Genomic DNA, 21316 nt, shown 5'->3' on the forward strand with positions numbered 1-21316 from the left:
TATACTAATACAGAATACAGACCGAAACCTCCTGGTGTACTTAAAACCCTGCCATCTGCAAATAATTTGAGGTTTTTGCAAACGCGGGAATTAAAATGTTATCTTCCACATTTAGGTGCCTGTAACTGTGGGAATTCACCTGCATCATTCTTTCTTAAACGTAACATATTTTTACACATTTTTCACTACGAAATATGATGTCAACATTCATACATCATCTAGTAGAACACTGCAAATTGCCCCATAATGATACGTGCTAACAACGTAACACCGTGATACGCAAAAACTGCGAAAATCAAATTATTTTCACTCGTATAGTCAGCCACTGATATTACTGAGTTTAGCACAGTGAGTGAGCTATTCTCACTCCCCTTTTAGATACGAATCGTCGTTATATAAGAAACAAGCGATAAGTAGGTTTCACATCTCTCACGATAAGGCGTGAATGTTAATTAGACGCTCAAGGCACGTGCACACATTGAATGGGGCACACCTAACGCACATCGAAGACCATACCATACAATTTAAACCTGCCCAGCCCAGCTTTACGAGCTTGAATATGAAATTAAACTAATAATAGGCAACTAATAAAATCACGTATTCATCAAAGTCATCTTTTTATGAACAGACCTTATATTCCCTGTTTCATTCCCAGACTTAGCAATCAACTTCTAAATTCCCATTATGACTTTTCTAAACCATGAGCATACCCTCCTCATCCTCTTATCTCCTCTAGAATTTTTGGTATCCAAGCACATTTTTTGCGAGCCATCCCTCATCCACTTTCTGCCAGGGACCTTTGCTAGCGATACGAACCTATGACAAACACTAATTGATCTTTCTAATGAAACCTCGTTCTATCGGGGAATTCAGATTCCCATGCAAAATAAGATCTTGTTTTCCACAACACATTACAATATACAACATTTCAAGTAAATTCAGCAATTTCCGACCTTTTCCCAAGACAAAATCCACCCTTAAGTCACAGATATATCTTCGGTAACTCAAAAATGACGAGCAACCTTCGAAAACAACCGTAAAAATTGTCAAATGGGCCACAGTACTACCACGAGCGTCATCTAACCTCATAGGAGTCGCCAATGCAGGAAGCATCCAACCGCTACATTCACGGATATGAGTCTCCCAATAGCGTACATGGAAAAATCATATTCAACTAGTGTACTTCAATGCCCTCTTACTCTAGCTGCGCCAGTGTCTACATTCAATACATGCGTCCTCTTCCCGTTATTTTCTTCTCATAACAGCTTTATTTGGCGGAGAACATAACGTAAGATTCCGTCGTTAAATTTTATCCGAATATTACTTCCGAAGTAATTAATAAAAAGATTAAGGTCACAAAAATCAATATAATTGTCTTTTAAGACTTGAAAGCTCTCGAATACTCTAATGGAGCATCATACGGTTAACACATCGTACATCAGAGGGTAATACGACGGGGCTAGTAATATATTTGAGACAACATCACAAAATAGATCCGCTTTCCATTTATGCGAGAGTTTTAACCTCCCGTTTAAACTTCGCGCGTGGAGCAATTCCAAACGGACTTCCTCGAACAATTTCGATACACTGTAACATTTAACAAATCCAATTCCTCTTCGCTACACACGAATCGGAAATCAAACAAACGACGTTAGGATCAAATATACGGGCAGCATATTCGAAATGAGGCCTAACTAACGAAGACACCACCCTCTTCATCCCTTTCGTCATATTTCCCGAATAAAGTTATAATAAGAATTTTTTTAGTGGCTTGTCAACGCATTCACCTTAAATGCTTCACCCATGAGAGTTAGTGAGTCAGTAATACCTGTGTGTTCCCGTTTGACTTAATTCTTTAAAAAAAAATTGACGTGAACTCGTAGCAATTTACATACAACGCACAGTTCCTCTTCCCAAAAGTTGAGATCCGCTTTTTGGAAAAAAAATCGAAATTGACTGGGATGGGGATCGAGGGGTGACTAGCAAACGCACGCACTCTCATTCAAGCTTTGTGGGTCAATGGCACACTTACTCAAGCGATAAAATTAAAGATTTGCACAAATGGTAGTGTTATACGTCTCAACTGACGATGCAGAATAATGAGAATTCGAAATGCAAGGGAGGAACTTCTCTCTTTCTCCCTACGAGGGGCACACAAAGCTTTCCTCTCGACTCCGAGGAAGGAAATTTATCACCGCATGCGTCCGCTGAAGGCCGTCGAACGTAACCTAAATCGAGAGGAGAGAAAAATTTCGTCTTGTAATCGGACGGCGGTTAACAGAGGAGGGCTGACAAAACCGATGGAAAGCCATTTGTTTATCCAACGCCGAGTTAACCAAGATGGCTTTAACACCTTTATACTCTCAGAATTCCTAATAAGGTCTGGATGTAGGCAAGTACCTTCAAAAAAGAAAAAATATGGATGGGCAGGGGGGGGGGGGGGCAACAATCGCCCTACACTGAGCGGTGATAAAAAAATTAAGCTTGCATAACTGCGCCGGAGGAATAGCACGGGAGGTCAAACACATTGGGCGAAAAGCAAAGCAATATTATCCAATCGCAAAACTTGCAGGCTTATTTATTACACCCAGTAGAACTCGAGATGAAAGGGACCAATGCCTTTTCCTAGAAACAGCCATTACTCTTTTCAGTCCGATGAGGATATGTTACACACACTTTCTCCCACTGCTTTCCCTCTCGCGTAAAGACTCAAATGTATAGTAATGCACACAATATGAAGAAGACAAAAATGACAATCGACCACAAAATTGCTACTAACGTCGACTAATATATTATCTTGAAATAATTGAAAATGACCGACGGAATATTGAGAGAGATGAAAAGGTCAAATAATGGACAGTGTAATGATAGATGTTATTGCACTCAGTAGGACGTTTCAAGCTATGCTTGTTTATTTGCCATTAATTCGTTCGTTATGCCCGCAGGTCTCTCTCTCTATTGCCACGATCGTTTTGAATGCAAAGTGATCAGCAACCAACCGTTCTCCGCTTGCCCGCAATAGCCGATCTCTCTTCATAACCGCGCCGGTAACAAACGACCCTGACTGTATATGGAAATGAGCAAGCTTTCATTAGCCAAGGGAGAATTTTTATTTTGTATGCGACCGTTTGCAGTCCAAGCGGGGAAATGATCACGTAAGCATCTCTAGGGTGGCGGTAAATAAATAAACCTATCGCATAAAAAGAAGGAGTATCGAGAGCAAAGAGTTTTTTTGTGGGATGGGAGAGATCTGCTCCAGGAACACTGCCATTTATTACGACACATCGAATGCATTTTGCTATGTTCACGCCTAACCACCAGTTATCAAACCGAAGGTTGGTTTGGAAGTTGAGGGTAGAGCTCACCTTAGCGTATGAATTTCGTTCATCAGATTTGCCTCCGACGACTGCCGCCTAAGGTTACCCAACAACATCTGGTTCCCGAAAAATCATTCACTTGATGAAGTTTAGGGTGTACTGAGGTATAACCCAGAATCTACCCGGAACCTGTAGCCAATAGCCAAGCGTTCTACCCACTGAATTACGCGTAACTCGTCCATTTCACACAAATATCAACCGCCTTTGAAAACTTAATCGATAATTTTAGGTGTAGAGGTCCTCATCTAGAAATAGTTAATATTAATTTATCGCCAATCATTTTTATCGCGATGACAGACCGACTGTCAAACTAAACAGTAATGAATGAAACTAGTGATCGATCAAGTCTGCATGAAGAACTACCCAGATGGAATCGTAATCCTATAAGCAAGTAAAAACGCTCTACTCAATGAACCACCTTGCCTAAGGAAACTATTATAATTCCATATTGATGTTAATTACTTATACGGGTGAATTGTAAAAGAAAATTTTCCCAAAGACAGTTTTCCTTTCCGGAGCGAGCACGAACTATGATAACCATAAACCACGCCAAGATTATAATTTCGTTGATTTGGTAAAAATTTATTTAAGTAAATGTAAACGCGCTTAAGACTAGTTACATGCGGTAAATAGCGAACCATTTTTCAACCCATACTCCAGAGCAGGGAACCATTTTTTTAGTGGAATCCTTACATCTCTCTCAACGTAAGGCGGCGAACAAATTCCTCTGTAGGGGAAGGAAATATACTCCAAGAAATTGTGTCGCAAATGCACGCGACGAAGGCGGAGACAACGCGCAAAAAAATTAGCCATCGTGCGAAAGAGTGGGGAAAGAAAAATAAATTCACGAAATCAAAGACGAAATAGGCAATTTCCCGACGCTTTCGAAACTCCGCCGGCGCGTGCTCCGCTTCCCCATTCCGAAGGAGGATAAAAATACCTCCAATCCAATTAGGCGCGTTTCCCCGTTCCTGTTGGGAATTACCACCCCGCAAGCAAGACCCACCCACGCCGACTCTTGCTGACATTTCCTAAAAAGACTTTTTAAAAAGCCGCTTCACACACTGCCCGTGAATCCAACAAGCGCGAACTGCCTTTTGTCTTCGTTGATGAACATAAAAATTCGCACAAGATCACTGAACTCCAAAACACGCAAGAGAAGACATTCCCCGTTTAAACCTTCTACCATTTTCTTTCCTTCAGTACTACAGGACAGTTTTTACGAACGAAATTTAAAACAAATGAAGGCGTTAAAGTAACAATTTAGTCGAGAGCAACTATAGTTGTTTCGTTATTGGTGCGAAATAGAGGATCAGTTCGGACTCAATGAAACACTTCCACGTCTCGCTTGCGTCGAGGCGTTTCATGAGCGTTCGGGTTCAGGGAATATTAACCCCAACGATGCCATTCCACGAGACAGAAATTGAATGAAAATGTAACCATTCGGCAGGGTACAACAACACAATATGGCTGCCTTCGTGACGTGACCATGACGTTTTCTGATTCGGAGAAAAGTTGCTGAACGGTTCTTGTAACTAGTGGTGAAAAATGCTAGCGTCAAACTGACTTCAAGGGCACTCTTCGACTCATTTCTTTCAAAGGGGTGAGCGCCAATTCTGACGATGTAATCTATTAGACTTTAAGATCAATCAACGGTCTACCATCGACACTATTTTTAGGAGTCGTTGCCGTAAAACATTGGTGCTAACATTTCTACTATACTGAGATGTTTGTGACCCACATTTTTATCATTTACGAAATTATTACAGGCCGCTACACTTTAGATCAACTGTAACAATCAACATTAGCTACTATTAAAATAGATTGTACCAAGCAATACCTAGTACAATCTATTTTAGAAGTATTTCTCATACTTGGCCAGAATGATTTCATGAGGGTTCACGTTAAATAAAAAAAGGAAAGCTTCCGACATTTCGTCAAATCACAACGGCGAGGGGAAAGGTGCTAAAAGTGGTTCCATTTTATTGGAAAGTCGTCACGCTTTGTGGGGAAACTAGCACACGAGGAATTCAATATTTCAGCGAAAGGGCATGTGCACCTTCTTCTTAACGCTGACCAACAGCGCCACAGGGCAGAAGTATTTTGTGTCTATAGTAGTCTGGTGTGTCATCGCCCCCTGCCACACACCCTAGCGGTGGCTTCCAGGGTACTAGGTAATAATAACAACAGTAATAATTATTTTCTGGAACCTAAAGGTAAAACCTAGACCTAATTCCTTTACTTTTCGAGAACACTCATTCAATAATCTAAGATCTTTTGCCACAATGCTATCACCAAATGCACAACTGAGGCGATTTTGACGGATGGAATTCGACAACACTTTAAGCCTTTTGACACACGCTATCTAACGCCCGGAGAGCTTAGGAATTACGAAATATATCCCGTCGTATCTCAATGACATATAATTTACCTCCAAAACAAAATCGGTCAACGCTTCTTTCAATCGAAACAATTTTTATGGAAAACTAACCAAATTGTGTTCCAGTTTTTCAATGTAATGAGCTCGCATCCATAGAGCAGTAACGGCGATTTGGAAATTTAGACGATAACAGGTCTTCATCTGCAACCCATTACGTAACATAATTATACACATGCCAGATGATAATAGAAAATGCGAACTAATAAAGAATCTAATGTGAGCATTATGGAAACAATTGTTTCTGCTTAGACTTCCAAAGAAGAACATTAGGGGGAAATCGATGGTGATTTGCAGACTACGAACGGCTAGACCATTAATTTTCTTTAGAAAAATGTCGGCATTAATAAATGAATCTCTCACACTTCTGATTGTGCGTTTAGTAGAATGCGAAGAGCGAAATGAATTATTAATTTTTAACCTGTGCATGGGGCAATAAATAAACGAAGACACTTCGAAGAATGCTTATACTTAGATACTTATTCAGGAGATTAAAAAAATGACCCACGTTACAAGGCCATCCACACGGCGAGTTCGCATTCCTCGAAAAAACCATTGACGAGCTACGATGTGTTACCGAACCTTTCCCTGGAATCGCTATAAGATTTATGACGGCATGACCAAGACCGTCAGCCACTCAAGTTAAAAACGATGACGCAATTACGGGTAGCCAAAGCGTTAAAATGCCCAAGGCGATAAAGGTCTCCCCATTCGTTTATCTTGACCGGGACTCTTGTCTGCAAAAATAAAACTATTACATTAAAAAAAGCAATCTGTGATTTCTATATACTCACTAGATATTCGAATATTTTACTTTCAGATCTATACGCTACACCACCTGCCATCACGCAATCATTGCAAATTTTTTAAATCCATGACGACTCTTACCTTGTACAGCCCCAACCGATATTCTTTAACATCGTGATATTAATTTCCTGTGCAAGTGGGAGAAGGTTATGCGAAGGAAACATTTATGAGAAATCTAACAACTGCAATTGTATTTACCAGAATGCGTAACTCAATCCCACCAATTCCAAATGAATCGACAAAAAATCTACATTTTTGATCGTTTGGAAATTTAGAGTAGTACATTCACGACCGAAATAGTTTATCTAAGTAATGATGAAGACAATATCAAAATCAAACGTCCAATTTCGCACGGGAAAGTTTGGAGAGAAAAGTAAAAACTTGGGGAAAGGAGGGGATGAAAACCTACATGATAGCAAAATAATTGAAAAAAAAACTATCAACGATTACCGTTTTAAGGTGTCAACTTAGATCGCCGAAATTTCCATGGCGCTATTCGGTTATTTTCTTCTACGTGGTACCCTGCAAGCCACTTATGGGGTTTTCATTCTAGTTCTGGAGATGAAAACCACAAATGTTTTGAGCCATCTACTGAGCTAATAATATTCAATGTTTCAGGTGATATTTTCTATCATTTGTTTGTGTCCACACGAACACAATAAGGAAACAATGCCAGTTCCTATTACCAGTTTCTGTACCACTCATATTTAGCAGCAACTATTACACACGCATACTGAAGGGTCAGCAGGTCAGTTCACATTATCCTAAAATAAGATTCACACACACAATATTCGTTGGCATGTAATGTACATTCATTGAATTTTTTTATAGGTAGAATTTACTTGAATCATTATTCCTGCGTGAATCTACGATCAGTTACATTGTATTTATGTAACATTTAAAGTCACCTAGTTTCAATTTCGTCGTGAAAATTATAATATATTTTTTATTTAGGAACCACGGATTAGGAAGCTGCGAATTTTCCTTATTGGTCTCATGGGGGTCAAGTGTATTTCACGTGAAGGATGAAGACATTCAAGTGAATAGACCAAGAACAACAAAAATTACTAAAACTAAGCAGAGTGAATTGCCGATATTTTAATCACTTTCCGTACCATTTTCGACGCATGAAAATTTAACAAACATTAAATGTAAAACAATTAAATACTAATCACCTCTACATCCAACAAATAACTTATTTTCTTGCCAGAGTAATCATCAATATTGTTACGCAGCTTACGCGTAAAAAAAACTTCCGAGCATCACGTTAATTTAATTTTATTGATATTAATCACATGTTAATATTTATCCACCCGTAATCATGTGAACAAGTGGCCACAATTCGCTTAATATTAGTGCGCAGGCACACTTGTTAATTCCAAGTTTGATCGCCATAAAAAGGGATTTGAAGTTCGTTGCATGGGGTCCCTTAAACAATTAACACTACAAGACATATGATTTGAATGACTAATAAACTTATGAAAATTAGCAAGTTCATTCGGACCTTATGGAATGAAGCAAAGATGTTGAACGCTAGGGTTTAGGAAAACCATATCGCCGTGGATATACGCTCCGGTAGTTTCTCTCTCATTCTTTCTCATACAATGAAAAAATATTATGAGTAGGAAAAACACAAGATGTGGCTTGACGTGCGACCATAATTAATGCGCATGCAAACCAACTTCCATGACCTCAATTCAAATGCGCATTTACCTTTGGGTACGATATCCACTTACGATAGAAACGTTGAGTCATAAAGCGTTAGGGCAATTGAAAAAATCTACCTCCTGGCGCAAAGGCCGTTATAACATGGCCACCCCGTGACTTACCGCCGTTTAATTAGATAATCTGGAAAGACAGATTTAATTCATAAAACGTGGTGCAACCAGCGTTGACCTCTGACACAAAAATACATTTCTGCGCAACCTTCCCACTTTCAGGAAAAGACGCAAGTAAAAAAAAGTGATTAATTCATTTCAGTTCACCTTGAATTTTAAATCAAACTTTTTCACAACTAGGACGATAACTTCATTAGAACACAGTGTCTCGATATACATCTCGGTAATCGAACCTTATCGTGACGTAAGGGAAGCATTCTTGCAATCACGCGTAAGGTTAAAATTATCTCTTTCCAGAGCCACGTTCGCGAAAAAAGACTACAACACCATGGGATATTTTGTTTGTTTAACGTGCATCATTCAACATTAATTGTTTGGAAAAAGCCAATGCAAGCGAAAAATGGTCGAATTGGTCTAACATGATAACAAAACTCCCATTTCTCAAACTAAACTCCCGATATTCTAGAGGGAGAATTTTCGGATTTTCCAAGATTAATCTGCAACGACCTTCAACGTTCCAGGGGCAATCTCTCACTCAACCGTCTCCAATATCAATTTGTCACACTCGACACAAACACACAATCGACTCAAATGTCCCTCGGCCTTCAAAGGATATTCACTGACCCAGCCTGTCACGACCGTTATACCCTTCCAACAGTGAATTAAATTCGTTTCTCGGAAAAAATTATTTACCCAAGAATTCAGCCACATTTTGGCATTACATTGCACTTTATTTTCCGGAGGTTCCTTCACGCCATCTGGAATCACTTATTAACCACTAAATCCACATAATTAACTTTGTTAATTGAATAAACACGTTCGAGTAGACAATGCACACCTCACGAAACTGACTTTTTTTACATCAGGAACATTTGAGGGCAAATAATTCAATGTTGAAAACGTTGGAAAGGTGCCAAATGAGCGTAATGTAAAATATTTTACATTTATTGGCAACTAAAAGTTAAGCATAAGAATGTTTGATGTTGTATGCGTGCTGTTTAATTACATCCCTCCCCCACACACAAGCGGTATCTAACAGGAGACCGCATTGCAAGTAGAAATAACTGCTAGTTTTCTTCCTAAAATAACAATTGTATGTTAAACCCCACGAACAAAGTCACGGCACAAATTTCACCTACACCTCGATGATCTATGCTTCGAAGGTCGTTGATGCGAATTGGACATAGTATTACGTAACTCTAGTGGTCGAGAGAGATCGCGGATCACCTAAATGATCAAGACACCAAAATAACTACGCTAAATAGCCATGATGATCTACAAATCGGATATAAAAGAGGTGACATTCCTCCAATTTTCCCATGAGTATCGGATATCCTTATAAGCATATTCCCATTTTCACCTCCCGACATCGGCCAAATGCATTAAAAAAATCAGTTTTCCTCTGCCTGGACTCTTGCGAAAGGACGGAAAAAGAGTAGGTTGCAAGGAGAGCCCTTCCCATTGTGACGTACGGGAATTAATGGCCTTTGAGTGAGGCAATAATAATCTTCCAGTCGGGAGAACAAAAGTCAACTCCATACTGTAGGCTGAATAGAACAGCATGGCAGTAAAACCCACGAGAGTGAATCACGAGGTGTGTGTTCTTCGGATCCTTCACGGCTTAAAGGAGAGAGTCGTTCCGCACACCATCCCCCGGCAACCTTAATAGACAATCATCGCCCTTGATTGGTCACGAGGGAGAAAAAATATATAAAAGCGATGACCGTGAGAAGCGCAAGTATTAACCAAACTTTCGCACAGCTCTTCTCGAATCTGCTGGTTACTAAAATATCCAAATCTGGCGATGAGGAAGTGGGAGTGAGACTAACTTTCACCTTTCCGACGAATTATAACTGGTTGAGTCACTCGCTCAAGGGGAAGCGAATTCGCGTCTCACGGAAGGAAATTGACCCAACGAGCGGAAAACTTCGCCATGCCACGTGTGAAACGACACTACATATTAAGTGCCCTCATAGAAATTCCAATAAATTAAGCACACGGCAGGAGACCTGCACTAAGATTAACCATTTGTGTGTTAAAATCCAAACTAGCGTACCATCTTTCACTGGCAATGGAAATTTAAATCCTTCGACTCTGCTTCAATGTTATCATAAAATTAAAAAAAAAAATTAGCATTACGCATGGCATTACAATTGCAGGGGAAAACTTGCAACCCCAGCACAATTGACACAAGGGTTTATCCATTCTACCTGCTACCCTGTTGTTGGTGTATGGGATCCTCATGACGTTGGATTTATTGCCGAATCGGATCGTATGCACGGTTGAGGGTCTAGATTACTCAAAGGCTGCTGTGATTAACTGAATAGCGAGTAGGCAATATCATGTCAAAATTAGAGAGGGATTAATTAGAAGATGGGGGAAGAATTAAGTGTAGAATAGAGGGATTTCAGATTTAATTTTTTCTATGAACGACAAGGGATCAGTACAACTAGTCCGATCACGGCAGGGGGGAAAATATTCGGGTCAAAATAGTCTTGTGTATTCACCCCCTGCCACTCGCACACAAGCTGTGGCTTGTAGGGTACTAAAAATATTAATACTTTACATAAACCAAAGTGAAAAGCGAGCCTAGGGTGGGTGCATGGCGTGGGGCGGGGGGATTACCAGTCATGCAAATTCAAAAAAATCTTAATTTTTAATTACAATATATTTATTGTAAAATAATACGAATAGGGGAGATCATGACAACTACATGAACATGGACTTAAGTGAGATTCACTATTAGGGACACGAGAGGATATGTACGTAACAAAAAGGAAAAGGTTAACTGACGAATAAGAATAATTTCTCAAGCTACGAGCCTTAAAGATCTTCGACTAAGTACCTCATAGTTAACTACTCTCAAGCCTAGAAAAATATGGGATTGGCAAAATACACTGGGTTGGATAAAAGACGTTACGAATGGTCGGGTACTATGAGTAGTCATAGATTGAGTTTTCTCAAGTGCAATAGAAGTTACTTCAACTGTTCCCCAGGGAGGTGTTATTGGACCCCCTATTCCTGCCATACACCGTAGCGTTGGCTTGCTGGGTACTAAGATATACATCTATCTATTTAAAACTAACTAGCCATTGAAAATGCCATGGAAAATTTGTACACTCATACGAGTCACTTCATATAGCAGTACCAACGGCAAATGTGACTTATTTCTAACAAAATAAATTAAGTCTGTCCTGCAGAATGAGACTACCCAGGGAATAAAATGCCTTCATTAGTAGCTACTACCGGGGCAGGCTTGTGGGTGAATTATGAGAAGCAAATGGTGGAAAATTTCACCCACAAGGAGCTGAGACGGAACGAAATGACTTGGGTAACACAGAGAAGCACGTTAGGCGCGCTACAAATTGGTTACAATATTGCTAATGTACGCCCATGACGGATATTTCTATCGAAGTAGATAGAGAACGAAGGGATCGATAAACGTTCTTTTGTACGCTTAAACCTGCTGACGACTGGCAACACTAGGAGAGATTTCCATCGAGCCTCTTGTGTGGTGTACACACATTACAAACAAAGTCAAAAAACACCTTTTCATTACTGACGCGCTTCTATGCTTCCCCCCAATCAGTTACAATTCCATTCGGAAGTACCATTATGCAATGGCTTCCTTCAATTGGGCTCAGGGTCGATTCGGCAGATAGACCCGACAATTGAATGCGGGTAAAACCACCATACACAGAAACGGGAGCAGTTCTCCCTTACGCTCGCGGTACTATCTAGGGAAAATAAAAGCGACTATCTCGCTCCACTCCCACCGCTTGAATGAAATGAGGAAACAAACACGAGAGAGAGCGCAGCGGTTTCACAAGTCTAACAAACAGCTTTTAAGTAGAAAAAAATCCTGATTTTACCGAACCCAAATCTAGAAAACATTTTACGTCTATCGAAACATTGATAGGACAAGGCGTCGAGAGAGACCATTATGCAAGCCGAAGTGTGCTTCATACATCGGAGAGTATTTAGAAATGACACGTATTGTAAAGTGGGTTTAGAAGTACTTAGTTCGTTGAAGACGACCGGGGAAGGCATGGACCTATATGAACAACCACGAAATATTTTTAATTCAAGACAATGTCAACCTGCCACTCATGCAAATTTGTGCCCATGTCATTCTCAAGAAAGGAAAAATATTCCGCTGGTTTAAAAAATAAATATCGTACTATAAAACAATCTGCACAGGCTCTAAACATCCGAGTTATTCACTGAAGCGATTAGACTGGGAGCATGAAAAAATGTCACTTGAAAAACCATCAAGAAAATTTATTAAAATATCATTAATAGTAAGTGCATCATATAAACACCCAAACATTTCATTTACACTGCTTTAATACACCAATCTTATGATTATTATGCTATTACGAACGACTATTGGATATCCTCTTTTATTCAAGTAAAAATCGTACCCATAACATATCCTTTTTCCAAAATGCTGATTACGAACTCATCTGTTACGCACTCTTGCCTTAGACTTATAATCACGAACTTTACAAGGAAAAAATATCCGATTATAAGATTCCTATTTTAATGACAATGGCTGCTCTTTCGGGGCAGCGACAGTAAAAAAAATTACCATCCCAATGAATCGAGACCTACCCGAGCGCAAGCCATAGTAATTTGATACAGATTTTCCTTAACGTCCGACTCAAAGTCTTCCTTAACAAATGGTACTTCTTCCATGCCCTGAAAACTAAAATTGGTCATCCATCCAGTGGCTTTGTTAAATTTCGTCCTATCTGTATGCTTATCCTTACAACTTCATCTGTATTTGGCCTAGTTATTTGCAGCTTCTAAAGTGTTTCGCCCGAAACCACCAACAGGAGAAACAGACTTCGGGCAAACAAGAAAAAATTAGCATTGTCACCAAATGAACCCTTATCTCAATCGAATTTTTTTTACCAATCGGGAGAAGGAGATCGTTAGATTAATAGTGCGTAATTGCGGGGATAGATAAAAAAATCAGTCCCATTCCACGAATGGCATACGGCCATTCGTGGTTGCATGTATATCCGGTTCACTGCCTGGGCTCGACTCATTTCTGAACGCAAAGAGAACAAACGATTCCGTTGACAACACAGAACCTTCCCGGGAGTGCGAGAGGGTTGCTTCAGGGTTTAGACCACTTGAAGAGGCGCACACTTTTTTGAATCCGTGACCTCCAAGCGAATCTCGACCAATAAAACGCCACGGTCTCGGAGAAAGGAAAGGGGCGTGGGTGGGACGGTAAGAAGGGGCAGAACGGAGTTAAGATCGGGGAGGGAAGGCAGAGGAAGGGAGAGGCTCGGGTGGGATGGGGGCACCGCTTGCCTCGCCGGCCGGCCGGTGCGCGGGAGTGAGTCACGCGACCCCCGCCAGCCAGCCAACCGTCTCTCTTCCACCACTTGTTCGAAGCCGCGACGGTTGATTCAAAAACTCCCGCATGACGGCATGGCTCGAAGAATAGGGGGAGGAAAAAAATACAACCCAGCCCTCACCAGACGTTGAAAGAATGAAGTATGGGATGGGAGAGAATGAAATCACGAGCCAAAAAGACTGGGATAATGAACGAGAAGGGGGGGATTATTTCAAACCGCCAAAACTGACAATAGGCGATCAAAGTCGCTTATTCTAGAAAAGTGACTCCCAAAACGAACCGGGATATTATACCACTTAAGATCTTATGGAGAAAAAACTTTCACATACGAAGTTAACCATGTCAAATTATCAAATCTTGCCTCATAACCCCATTCATATAGTAGTGCATCGGTGATGGAAATTGATCTTTCCCTTCGACCGAATTTCACTTTTGACAAATACTTAATAAAGATGAAAATCTTAAATCTCTGGCCATTAATGCCAACGCAAGAACGAAACATGAACATTTATAATACGATGAAAACTAAAGAAGACAAGACCACGCCCTAGCGATGGCCTGCAAAAACAAACCCTGAAGTAGAACTATGAGGAAATGGGGCAAGGAGAGCTTTTGAAACCTTTCGACAGGGGTAAAAAAAAAGATTCTGAACAAATTCCTTCCAGAGCGCGCAAATAGTGGCACCTAAGTTATTGACGCACGAATCGAGCAGAGAAATTACATAACAGGAGGGAAAAAAATACAACTAAGATAACCATACAGCAACACGGTTACGAATACGAGATCGGACCAGTACGTTCCGATACAATGGAGATTAAATGAACATCACAAACACGCTAAGGAAGAAGACGCAATGGAATTAAAGATAACGATCACAACTCACCATCTTCCCGCCCGCGACCATCTTGTCACAATTTCTCGAGTATCCGTTCGGCGAAGGAAGTGGAAGAAACACAGATGCTTAAGAGTCTTCAAGGAAGGCGGAAATCTTTCCTCAACCGGGAGGGGATGAAGATAAATATCCGAAACTTGGAAAAATACAAGAGCGAAGAATGAAGAGGGAAAACGAAGATATAAGAACTATGAAAAAAAACAACCCGGACTTCTTCGGTGCGACACCAGAACGGAACACCACCAGACAAACGCGCACCAGACGAGGAGGAAAATCCTGTGAACGTCCCTTACCACACGACAGACGAGAACAGACTGAGGGAACCCTACAATTCGAATAACGGACGGACGTTCAAACCCAACCGACAAAGAGACTGGTGGAGGGAGGGGGAAAGAGGGAGAAGGGATTGGGGAGGTTGAGGGGGGGGGAGGACGAGACCTGGTGGTTCGAGAGGCGGGCAAGGGAGTAGGTGGTGGGGGTGATGAGGGGTGGGAGGGAGAAGAATGTTGTGGAGAGGGGGAGGGCTTGGTTCGCTGGGGGAATGGGGAGGGGGTGTGGGAGACTGGGAGAAATGAGAAGAATGGGTTCTTTGAAAGGGAAGTTTTTTTCCATATTATTATTGTCCCCCCCCCCCCGACTGCCCCGAGCTTCTCATACCATCCCATCCAGTTTCCCCTGCCGCCCCAACGCCTTCACCTTAAAAAAAGAGCAAAAACAACCAACCCCTCTCGCGAAGCAAGCAGAGCAAGGGCGGGGGTGAAAATTTGAACGCGAGTCACCACTGCTTAAGCATTCACGTTTTCTTTCCAGCGCGCGAAACGTAAGCGACGAATCTGCATGATGTTCCTCCATCCGGCGTACACGTAACTATGGAGTGAGGTCATCAATTTTTACTTTATATCATCCTTCACTCCCCCAAAAAAGATGCTGTCCGAGCAGGGCTCCCGAAAGCCAAACTTTCCTAGGCTACCAGACTTTAAGTGTGGGAGTGAATGGAGAAAGGAAAGGTCCAATAATCTGAAAAGGTACCAGGAAAAAATCAGTCCAACTTCGATGCCATATAACCCTGAATGCCAACACGAGAGCGTGTGGCAAGTGGTGTCTAAGACACCAGCCGTCCAACTCGAGCAATTTTTTAGCCTCTACTTAAGTCTTTCGGCGGTCATCGTTTTTCCATGTCACCGAACCAAGGTCTTCCCATTACGACGTGAAGCTTTCTCTTCTTTCATTGCGAACATTCGCGAAACGGCAAGCAGATTCTTACGGCGAAGAGAATATTGCATTCCCTAAGATGATCTCATCCACCATTCTCTCTCTTCAATGCGAGAAGTCGACGCCTAAGAAGAAGGAGACGACAAACCTTCCCAGGATTTCAAATTTCCGAAGATGACAGAGTATATATATGTACAAGGTGACGGGGTGTATGGAATGTGAGAATTAAACAATGTATTACAGCCTTACTCTTGCTCATACAGTGTAGTAGAATGAAATATAAGGGAACGAAACGTGAGATGACGGCACTCCTTGAGTCGTAAAAAAACCAATGCAAACTGTTCTGATTCTTTGAGGTTTCTTGCCGAAGGAATAAAAATATCCCTACTGACACGATTTAGTTCACCACTAACTATCTTGGGGTGTACAACATCGTACTGGATACTCGCTTTCTGCAACTACAGTGCAAACGCCTTTCGATCGACTAAGTTTGCAATACATTTAGTACACGTTCACCATACAAAGTATCGATTATTCTATCCAACCTCGTGCTACTCGTACCGTACTAAGTGTAACGATCTTGCACATCAATCACAATTTGGGCGGAGGCTGATTCTTTAGAATTCCATTTCGCCACATTACCAAACGTAGAAAATAAACTCTCACGGTGTATTTTTCCACGTGAACAAAGGAGAATTGTGTTACGATTGGAATTCCACCCATAGACAAAGTATTCTTTCCTGAAACCAGACCTCCGAATAAACATTTCCCAAAGTATGGACATCCGATACTGCGACACCTCGGATAAGATGTGCGATACAAGAAGATATCGCACTGGGAAGACTATCTGAAGCTGAATGCGACATATCGATATGATAGATATGGGGCGACGATTAATGAAAAACAAAACAAATGTAATGGGGAAGAAGGAAAACTAGGTTAAACATTAAAATAGTAGGTCATGAACTGACTCAGGTGGAAGAATTTAACAATCTCGGAGGCGTTTTGGACCAAAACTGAGTTAGTAGTACGTAAATAAGAAGAATTGCGTTAGGCAAGAAAACCTTCACAAGGAGTAAATCGATGACATGAGAATGGTAAGAAAATATTAATGAAAACTTAGATATGGAGCGTGATTGTGTACAGCGCGGAAACTTCGTTGAAACAAGATGATAGGCGTACGAGTATAGCATATTAGAATTTTTCGAAATGAGAGCGTGGAGAAGGACTGAACAGTTGAAATGAACGGGTTCGTAATTCCCATAGATAAGGATAGAACCACTTCACAAAGTACATCTGAGTATTCTGTTCAAATAGTTCCCATACCAGAACGACATATTGAGTTCGAGTGGCTTCCATCTTTGTACTTGAATTATTAAGTTGGTGGTGCCATGTATTGCGGTATTTCTTTTAAGTGGCTCCACTATCCATGTCGTCTTGGAGAATTAAGTTACATATGATCCCGATGCCCTCAAAATAACCCGGAAAATCGCCGTAACGAAACTTCGGTCAACCGCGGGTCACATCTGAATTAACGTTCCGTTAAGAACGAAGGGGAGATTTCGATGCGAATGGGGCGCAGTCCATTTGACTCGCTATTACGACGCTATCAACATCGGCGCGATTCTGAACAGTTCACAACGCACTTCGCCCGCTCGAAAAATTGCACTCCTCTTCCCCCAAGAACATAGCGTCGTGATACCCCCCAGGTCGCCCATCCACGCCAGCGAAAAGCCGAACAAGCCGTCAACACGACGCTCATCCTACTGCCCTTTCCCCCCGCCCGACGGACACCCGCGCGTAATTCGATTTGGGAACGTGCACAGGTAGAAAGGGCGGGGAGAGTCCCAGTTTATTTTTTTCCCTTTCTGCCTCCGAGACAGCGGATAAAGACCTCAGGAGAGGGGGGGAAAGTGTGTGTTGGAGAGCAGGGGAGGGAGGAGTGAATTTGGCGGGGCCTTCTCCTCCAGTCGATAACCCAGAAGGGAGGGGGGGGAGCCGGGGAGGCGGCGAGTGAGGTCTTGAGGGCGGCGTAGCTGGTGAAGGAAGCACGTGAAACGAACAGCAAGGATGGCAAAAAAAATTCGTCCCAGGGCAGGTGCGCGCCAAGAATGCAGAATTGAGTGGGATCATACTAGGACGCCGGAGGGAGCATTTAGGGGGGGGGGGGAGAATGGTTTGGGGATTGAGAGGAGGGACCAAAATATTAACGAGGGTGAAAATAAAAATATCTGAACCGATTAATGCAAATAACGCCAACTAAATGCCTATTTAATATCGTAAAAGGTCTTAGAATATGACCTTAGATATATGGGGGATATATGGAGGTCTTAGATATATGTGGGATCATACTAGGACGCCGGAGGGAGCATTTAGGGGGGGGGGGAGAATGGTTTGGGGATTGAGAGGAGGGACCAAAATATTAACGAGGGTGAAAATAAAAATATCTGAACCGATTAATGCAAATAACGCCAACTAAATGCCTATTTAATATCGTAAAAGGTCTTAGAATATGACAAATATTCGTTGAATACTGACACTACACTTAACCTTCATCTACACAATACCCCAAAAGCCACGGAAGTGTGGCAGGGGGTGTTAGGGCACCACCCATATATGCAGAATCATTTATCTATAAAAACAATTGACTACATGTTTGCTGACTTACAGAGTATTAGTACTAATACTCTCGTTCATACACATGCCTAAACACCTCCTGCAATCATTGTTGCGTTTGACCATTTCATCAAATTACGTAATCCTGTAAGTCAATATATCCATGCTCTTGAGTTCCATTTTGTTACGTGTGCGTATCCGTGCGAGGGAAGAACGAGTACTTTTGAATCTGTCTTTGGCAGTGCCTCTAATATCTTTATACTGGTGCTCATAAGTACCAATGTTATTTGGTGCCATAATTATTCCATCTTTGTAGAAGAAAACTCATGTGACCTATACCCTTCTTAAAGCAATGTCTTGCTTGTTCTCTGCTAGAAACAAGAGGCCCTTAGCCTCAATTCTCCAGCGTACTCGTGATCTTTGATTAGATCGGTGCTTTTCATTTGAAGCGAGCTCTTCCGGGTAGAGCTCACCAACTTCTCCACCTACGCTCCACTCTATCGTAAATTTAACATTTTGTCAAGTTTTACGGCATGATAATAAAATTAAAATGGACCGTGTTTTATACTCTATTTGGACGTTGAACGTAGGACTAGGTGTAATAAAGAATCATCTAAGTCTTTCGCGAAAACAATAGTTATAATTATTATTATAATCATAGCACAGGCTTATGGATGGTTCATGACAACTGTATACTCTATGCATTGGGGTTTTAAAGGAATTATGCACAATAAGAAACATCTTGATTTGCGATAGGATATTAAATATCAATGGTAAAAATTTCGAACCCTTTGTTAATTAAATATTACTATCATGGCCATGAAAGATGCAGAATCAACAAAACGTGAATTTCGCATAAAGGACTAGTTATCCAAATTGTTTTCACCTAATCTCCAACGACCATCATTAAAATTACTGCATGCGTATATCCTGGAGCGAACAACCTCTCTATAATCGAAGTATCATGAATTATTTCGGTGAAATTGATCGTTAAGGACTATACTCCGCTCTCCACAATGCTTTGCATTCTCACAAACAGTCACTTGAAGAAATTAATGTCACGAAGAACGAGTGAATACCGCGAACTGAAATATGTATCACGAGCAGCGAACAAAATTCCTCCTTAATGTGATTCACTGTACTTTCATTTTCAATGAATTTTCATTTTAACAACCTCCATTAAAAGTTGAAACGCAACATTCACGGCACACTAGAGTTGCAGCTGTGATTTTTCCGAGAAGAGTATGGAAAGTTTTCACAAACAAATCACACGTATTTCAGTCTTTTCCAAATGACAATAGCTAAAACAGGACATAAAATGGCTGCTAATTGAAAGAGATTTATTACGTTAACGATATGAGCCAAGGATGTTTGTCCACAAAAGTCAAGATCGAATGAAGCTGTTCGATATTCTTACGAAAAAAATCTTTTAGGTTATTCTTGAATTCTAATCACATGCCGGTACAATAGCCGACAGGTTCGTAATTCAAGAAATGCTATTAAAATTCAATTTTTATCATTCAATTCTTTGTTGCCGCAAGGTGTAATTCGGTATTCTCCTCTACTAATAAAGTATAAACCTATTCTGTTATCCCACAGACAATATAGCGTTGCTCTGACCCAAAGGAGGAACCTCGTTTCACCAGGAATCTTTGGTTGTTTTCACTCGCGATTATTCTAAAGCATCCGAGTTCAAACAAATTGAGTGGACCGCTAGGAAAAACGTACCAATTTTGAAAAATATAAACGAATCACACAACTCTATCGCTTTACGCTTCGTCGATCAAATTTTTGAAACACCCACAATCAAGAGCAGCGAGGCCCAAGTGAAAAAATCGCCGCCGAACATTAAAAAGCCGCTCACTCGAAAATGTCTCGTTCAACTCTTCACTTTCTCCACCTCGCATTCATTTGGAATTATCCGTAGAGGAAAGACCTTAGCGGACCGTCCTGGTGCCGTCGAGATGCAGGATCTCGGGCACTTTCCCCAAATAAACCACATCGATTACAGCTTCATTGGTGGCCCATTTGGACCTTAAAAGGACGAAGGTAGAAACGGAATAATGGGGTCAAAACAATATATCATCCTTACACTCGACGAAGAAAACAAGGGGTGAAGCATGACGGCGGTAGTCCTTGAACCCACAACGGACAAAAGGGATGGGAGCGGACTTCGAAATAAAAATGTCTGGGGTTTTTCACTTTCGAAAAAAAAGCCACGAAAATGGGTTATGAGATGGGTCGATGTAACAGGACATATTCTATCGCTTACTAATGAAGGCAACGCTAAGATCCTTCAAGTGAATCATTTGCCGAATAGAGATAGCAACAAATAGCGTTGCTTTAGTCAGCGAATCCACGAAACGCGCGCTTCTGAAACCGGCCAACTGGATACATTGATATGTACATGCAGGAATTTACTCCATAGCGTATCCACACACACTGAGTTGCACCCGTAAGAAATCTACATACCTCAGCTAGAAGGGCATGATGATAAGAAAGAAAATGCAAGCATAGTGTTCAATGTAAGATGACGACGCCTAATGTATGTGTTACGGTACCACGAGTCAGAGGAAAAATATGAAATGGCATTCAATCTAACCATTTTTTCCTGTCCTTATCTGCACAGGAAGAAAAGACTATCAGAATTTTGGCTGGAATGCAGGTAAATACGGCGCGGATTTGACAAATGGTTCTTTGTTGATAAAGAGTTCAAGGATATTTACAGTTAAGTTAGAAGAGGGCAGGGAAGGAATGTCAACAATT

General features: G+C 41.2%; 1 protein-coding gene across 3 annotated transcripts in view; it reads right to left on the reverse strand.

Moving 5' to 3' along the window:
- Window positions 1–21316, reverse strand: part of LOC139700986 (moesin/ezrin/radixin homolog 1-like) — a 164192-nt gene that overhangs the window by 76027 nt on the left and 66849 nt on the right. Inside the window, exon 1 of one of the 3 annotated variants that reach the window (XM_071599528.1) lies at window positions 14714–15032. The exons of 1 other annotated variant lie outside the window; for it this stretch is intronic. In XM_071599528.1, coding sequence (XP_071455629.1) covers window positions 14714–14734 — 21 coding nt within the window. In that variant the 5' untranslated portion in view covers window positions 14735–15032. Of the gene's footprint in view, window positions 1–14713; window positions 15033–21316 lie in introns of those variants that run through there. One more of the 3 variants, XM_071599530.1, reaches the window with a different exon arrangement.

This window comes from Hetaerina americana, unplaced genomic scaffold (assembly GCF_022747635.1).
Source record: "Hetaerina americana unplaced genomic scaffold, ioHetAmer1.1.p SCAF_11, whole genome shotgun sequence".
Taxonomy (NCBI): Eukaryota; Metazoa; Arthropoda; class Insecta; order Odonata; family Calopterygidae; genus Hetaerina; species Hetaerina americana.